General features: G+C 41.1%; 1 protein-coding gene across 1 annotated transcript; it reads right to left on the bottom strand.

The window, feature by feature from the left end:
- Nucleotides 1-1,332: 1,332 nt before the first annotated feature.
- On the bottom strand, nt 1,333-3,268 carry LOC139272747 (ADP-ribosylation factor 6-like). The gene has a single exon (XM_070888853.1). The coding sequence runs from the start codon at nt 2,815-2,817 to the stop codon at nt 2,287-2,289; it is 531 nt and encodes a 176-aa protein (XP_070744954.1). The 5' UTR covers nt 2,818-3,268; the 3' UTR covers nt 1,333-2,286.
- Nucleotides 3,269-7,061: the final 3,793 nt, after the last annotated feature.

Raw genomic sequence — 7,061 nt, 5'->3', positions numbered from 1 at the left:
AATCACTTCTGCCCTCCACCTATGACATACCTTCCTCTTTGTTCTTTCTTCCTCTCCCCTTTTCCCTGGCTCTGCATTTGCTTCTAAACTGTTAAATCTGTAACTTCTCCCAGTTCTGATGAAAGATCATCGACCTGAAACGATGACTCTGTTTCACTCTCCTCAGATGCTACCTGACTGGCTGAGTATTTCCAGCATTTTCTGTTTTTATTTCAATAGATTATGTGATGCCACATCACTGGGTGGCTTAATCACTGTTGCATTAGCAAGTTCAGGGTGTTTGTCCAACAAAATCTAAAAATAACCAGTCATTAAGATTTCAAGACAAAAAATGGCTGCAAAGAAATTTCAGATTTGGTTGATATCCTGAAATCTTTTCACAGATGCCAACAACTATTTTGATGGCTAGTCGACATGAACTGTATGTAAATGGCACAAGAACTTTATTTAAAAATATATATAATTTACCTTCTAATTATTTCCCTCCCTGCTCCCTAGCCAGGCAACACCTGGCACCAAAGGGGCAGAGGGTGATTTGCTTCCAGGATTTTCTAAGACTCCGTCATTACCTCTCTAAGTCAAGTACCAAGAGGCAAGCATGTTATGCCATTCTCCGCCTTCTCTTGCTTGTTGCCTCCCTATAGTGACAAAGCTGAGATGAGGAGCTCAGTGGAGGTGGATACTGATTGTGCATCTTGTCACAGTGTGCCACTTTGTGTTAATGCTCAAATGCGCCACTCTAGGATTTTTTAAAATGTATATTTATTTATTAACTTTACGCAAATAGGGGCAATATTTATTAACTTTACGCAAATAGGGGCAATATTTTCTCCAGTACAGGGTCCTTTATAACCAATATATCATTGCGGTCCATATAAGCTACAACAGAGTCCTTTTAGTATTTGGTCGAACCCATTGAATTGTAACATGGCAACTATCAATGAAAGGTGGTGCTTGTGTCAAACACAACATTTGGAACAAAAGAATGTGACTGTTTGAATGACAAATATGAGACTATTGTGTCAATACTATTATAGAAATATGTAGCGTCCCTTTTTGTTGTTACCACAGCAGAGTTTAAACTATACAAAGACTGCATTCAGTAACCTTTGGCACACCTTAACACACAGTTCCAGGTAAATTCAAATTCCCAAATTGACGACCGTCGTTAGGCAACTAAACAGAGTTCCTTTAGGACCTGGTCCAAGCTCATTGCTTTTTTGTTCTTAATTTTGGACTTACACTCTCGGGCTCAGTAACGGCTCCAGGTCCATTCCCACTGATGTCATTAAATGCACTGTTTAAACAATCAATTGTGCATTATAATCGACAGGGAATGCAGCAATGATCTCGAGTTTCAGTTAGGATGTACATTCATTTTGTTTCCGATGATGCAATCTCCTGGTTTATTACTGTTAGGATTTCACATTATTTTATGAATTACAGAGAACATTCACGAGCAAACTATTAAAATAAATATACCTGCTGAAGTACTTTTTTGCGATTTTACACTCTAGTATAATAAAACACGAGTATTACCACAGCATACTGTTTCTAACTCAATACTTGCTATCACATATCAGTGTCAGTAAAATATTTTTTAAATGATTGATCATAGCTAACAATTGTTTAATTTATAAGGATATGTATTCCTATCACTGTCATTATCAAGCAATGATATCAAATCTGTGTTCTCAAAACCTGCAGATTCCTTGTGATTCAGTTTTAAGTATTTTGATGTATTACAAAATAAGCACCAGAATTATTACTATAACATAACCATAGAATTACTGAATTAAACTCCTGAGTATTGTGTGATGCTTAAACGTTCGGAGACTGAGGTGAATATAGTTGCTTTTTAGCAATCTTCTGAAGTTCTTTATAACCAGCAACATTCCTCCGATGTATTTATAATACTTTTTCATCCTATAGCTTATCTATTGAATGTAACATAAGCACTTTTACTGGAGTGCCAGATATCAGTACAGTTCCTGCTAACCAATCAACAGTGAAAAGGGAAAGATAATCATATTGTAAGACTGACCTTTAAACATAGTCAAAGCCCGCCTACAATTGAAGCTAACTCTGATAATATAGCTGCTATAAGCAAATCTTTACCAAGTCCCTGGATGCTCTTGTCTTTATACTGGTATAGCCATTCCTGCTATATTGTTAAAAGCACTTTCCTTTGTCTGAACCAATTCCACTGTAACTGTTGCAAGCTGAAAGCAACCAGTAAGGAATTCAGTTCTAATGCTGCATCTCTGTGAAGATTGAACTTTGTCCTCAAGATGTCTTGTAATTAGAAGTTAGCCAGGACAGTCCTTCGTAAAGTCCATCTCCTGTGGTTGCCGAGGAAGGCTGAACGTACCAGTTGCGATCTCGTATCCTAGTCAGGCCCAGTTTTTCCTGGATCTCGTGGGGTTTCATGGCCTCGGGCAGGTCTTGCTTGTTTGCAAAGATCAGAATGATGGCATTGCGCATTTCTCTATCATTTATGACGCGGTAGAGCTCTTGCCTGGCTTCGTCCACGCGGTCTCTGTCGGCGCAGTCCACCACGAAGATCAACCCCTGGGTGCCCGTGTAATAGTGTCTCCAAAGAGGCCGGATCTTATCCTGACCACCTACATCCCAGACATTGAACCGAACGTTCCTGTAAGTCACTGTCTCCACGTTAAAGCCTACGGTTGGGATAGTAGTGACGGGCTGTCCCAGTTTGAGTTTGTACAACACCGTAGTCTTCCCAGATGCGTCCAGGCCCAGCATCAGAATCCGCATTTCTTTGTTTCCAAAAACCTTCGACAGGAATTTCCCCATTTTTTTTCAATCAATGCCAAATATATTCCCGGAAACAATGTTGTATTTAAACAATGATAACTTTAACAGAGTCTGCCCATCCAGGCTCCTCTGAAGAACTATTGAACACCAGCCTTCTCTTCAGTATTTGAGGGAGAAGAAAACACAGGAGCTGAGTGACAAGCTGCTTCAGGAGAAGTTTTGCAGCTCCGGCAAAGGCAGCACTGAAGCAAGATCTCTCACTGTTCGGCCACTTCCTTCTGGCTCCTTCAGTCCAAAGCTAATGTTAACAAAAAAAAGTTTTCCTCCTGATCTAACAGCTCAGACTGTAGTAGTTAATCTCTACGCTAGAAAAGGAAGTTGTATAGCTTCTGAGATCCATCGGCCTTGCTATTTCTGAGCGACTGTCAGTTTGTAAGGTTAATGACCCCAAATTAACAGCACAAATTACAGGAAAAGAGCAGACTGTAACTGATCTGAAACGACTCCTTCATTCTCTGCTTGTTCTTCTATGTAATAGGCTTAAGGCCTTACTCAGGCCTATAACCGCCACCTGCTGGATGAGATATAGAACTGTTTTCTTGGCTCTTGCGCCTAATCTGTTTAACAAAATGTAACTATGGCAATACAAATTCAATCAACTGCCACTGATATTCTATTAAAGAATTCTTATAAACGGAACTCTGAGTTAAGATAATTCCCAACAGAGATTTCTGTAGTTCCTCAGATAGTGTATGGTTGCATAAAAACAGTCAAAGCGAGAAAGGACCATTCAGCCCATTGAAACTCACTCCTCGGAATGTAAGAAATAGGAGCAGGAGTCGGCCATTTGGCCTCTCGAGCCTGCTGTGCCGTTCAATAAGATCATGGCTGATCTTGGGACCAGCTCCACTTCCCTGCCCACTCCCTGTGAACCTTCACTCCCTTATCGCTCAAAGATCTGTCTGTCTCCACTTTAAATATATTCAATGACCCAGCCTCCACAACTCTCTAGGGTAGAGAATTCCATAGATTTACAACCCTCTGAGAGAAGAAATTCCTCCTCATCTCAGTTTTAAATGGGCGACCCCTAATTCTGAAACTATGTCCTATGTCCCCTAGTTCTAGATTTCCCCACGAGGGGAAACATCCTCTCTGCATCTACCTTGTCGAGCCCCCTTAGTATCTTATATGTTTCAATAAGATCACCTCTCATTCTTCTAAACTCCAATGAGTATAGGCCCAACCTACTTTGGATCTGTCTTCACTAAGCAAGACACAAATAACCTTCCGGAAATATTAGGGGTTTGAGGGTCTAGCGAAAAGGAGGAATTGAAGGAAATCCTTATTAATGAGGAAATTGTGTTAGGGAAATTGATGGGATTGAGGGCCGATAAATCCCCGGGGCCTGATAGTCTGCATCCCAGAGTACTTAAGGAAGTGGCCCTAGAAATAGTGGATGCATTGGTGATCATTTTCCAACATACTATTGACTCTGGATCAGTTCCTATGGACTGGAGGGTATCTAATGTAACACCACTTTTTAAAAAAGGAGGGAGAGAGAAAACAAGGAATTATAGACCGGTGAGCCTGACATCGGTGGTGGGGAAAATGTTGGAATCAATTATTAAAGATGAAATAGCAGCCCATTTGGAAAGCAGTGACAGGATCGGTCCAAGTCAGCATGGATTTATGAAAGGGAAATCATGCTTGACAAATCTTCTAGAATGTTTTGAGGATGTAACTAATAGAGTGGACAAGGGAGAACCAGTGGATGTGGTGTATCTGGACTTTCAAAAGGCTTTCAACAAGGTCCCACACAAGAGATTAGTGTGCAAAATTAAAGCACATAGTATTGGGGATAATGTATTGATGTGGATAGAGAACTGGTTGGCAGACAGGAAGCAGAGAGTCGGAGCAGGGAGGTCTTACTCAATTGTACAGAGCCTTGGGTGAGGCCACACCTGGAATACTGTGTTCAGTTTTGGTCTCCTAATCTGAGGAAGGACGTTCTTACTATTGAGGGAGTACAGCGAAGGTTCACCAGACTGATTCCCGGGATGGTAAGACTGACATATGAGGGGATATGACATATGATTGGATCAACTGGGCTTATATCCACTGGAGTTTAGAAGAATGAGAGGGGATCTTACAGAAACATTTAAATTCTGATGGGATTGGACAGGTTAGAGGCAGGAAGAATGTTCCCGTTGCTGGGGAGTTCCAGAACCAGGGTTCACACATAAGGGGTAAGCCATTTAGGACCGAGATGAGGAGAAACTTCTTCACTCAGAGAGTGGTTAACCTGTGGAATTCCCTACTGCAGAGAGTTGTTGAGGCCAGTTCGTTAGATATATTCAAAAGGGCCTCAAGATATGGCCCTTATGGCCAAAGGAATCAAGTGGTATGGAGAGAAAGCAGGAAAGGGGTACTGAGGTTGAATGATCAGCCATGATCTTATTGAATGGCAGTGCAGGCTTGAAGGGCCAAATGGCCTGCTCCTGCACTTAATTTCTATGTTTTTAAGTTTCTAACCTTTCTTCATCTCAGGAATTAACCGAGTGAACCTTCTCTGAACTGCCTCCAATACAAGTATATCCTTCCTTAAATAAGGAGACCAAAACTGTACACAGTACTCCAGGTGTGGTCTCACTAATACCCTATACAGTTGTAGCAGGACTTCTCTGCTTTTATACTCTATCCCCCTTGCAATAAAGGCCAACATTCCATTTGCCTTCCTGATTACTTGCTGTACCTACATACTAACTATTTGTGTTTCACGTTCAAGGACCTCCCAGGTCCCTCTATTCTGCAGCATTTTGTAATTTTACTCCATTTAAATTATAATTTGTTTTTTTATTTTTCCTGCCAAAGTGGATAACCTCACACTTTCCCACATTATACTCCATCTGCCAATTGTTTGCCCACTCACTTAGCCTGTCTATATCCTTTTTGTGTCCTCCTCACAACTTGCTTTCTCACCCATCTTTGTATCATCAGCAAACTTGGCTACATTGCACTCGGTCCCCTCATCCAAGTCAATAATATAGATTATAAATAGTTGATTCCCCAGCACCGATCTCTGTGGCATCCTATTAGTTACCGTTTGCCAACCGGAAAATGACCCATTTATCCTGATTCTCTGTTTTCTGTTAGTTAGCCAATCCTCTATCCAGGCTAATATATTACTCCCAACCTCATGATCTCTGGTACCCCAACCGCCCCAGTCTAGCTACCAACTGCATTTTGATTCCCTTTGTTTCTGCTACATTGCCTGTCAGAACTCAACACCTTTTGGGACAAGACATGTTTCCTGATATATCTGTTTGGCTATTTATTTTTCACTGAATTAAATTTATGTCCTCTGGTCCTACTTAACTTACTTTGAAACAATCTTAATTTACCTTATCAATACTATTTAATATATCTCTTTGTTCACTGTTTCTCTGAACTTTTCTCATAGCTCATTCCCTTTTCATTTGGGATCAGTCTTGTTGTGAGACTCTGCACCCTTTCCATTGCTTTTGTGGGCTTCTTGTGGCACGGTGACCAGAATTGATCATAGTACTCCAAGTGTGGTCTGACTAGTGTCTTGTCGAGCCTTAGTATAATCTTTGTAGATTTGGTTATATATTCTGGGATTTTACAGGATTTCAATTGTTTCATTGCATTTCTAGCGCAGTGTTGACTTTCTAATGTTGCCTCACTAGGCCATGTCATGTAGTTGCATATTCATCGTCAATTTAGCTGTCTTTTGGCTGTTGCAAAGCTATTTACGCCAATCAACTACATTTATAAATTAAAAGTTAACTTTGCGTAATTAAATACATACAAGTTCTCTCCCATTCTAACAGACTGTTTGCATTTGGCAGGACAAGCATAAGCTTCAATTCATCCGAAACTTTGCCACCCAAATGCTGCCCCACTCACCCATCCCCTTTTCTTGATGATCTATTTGATTCTATGTCCCCAAATGCATTACATTTAAAATACTTGTCCTTGGATTGAAACTCCTCCATGGCCTCTTATCTTTGCAATATCCTTCATCCCTATACTCCCTCCCACAACATGCTCTGGCTCCCTATCCCCCGCCCCCTCCACACACTCCATCATTGGTGGCATAACCTTCTGCTGCCTCAGCTCCTTTAAATAATCTAGTCAGACACTCCAGTGCAATACTGAGGGAGTCTTGCACTGTCAGAGGTGAGACGTTAAACGGAGGCCCCCACCTGCCCTCTCAGGTGGATGTAAAAGATCCCATGGCACTGTTCAAAGAAGAGCAGGGG

This window comes from Pristiophorus japonicus, chromosome 9 (assembly GCF_044704955.1).
Source record: "Pristiophorus japonicus isolate sPriJap1 chromosome 9, sPriJap1.hap1, whole genome shotgun sequence".
Taxonomy (NCBI): domain Eukaryota; kingdom Metazoa; phylum Chordata; class Chondrichthyes; family Pristiophoridae; genus Pristiophorus; species Pristiophorus japonicus.
Note: the sequence above shows the minus strand (reverse complement) of the source record. Positions and strands in the feature narration are given on the sequence as shown.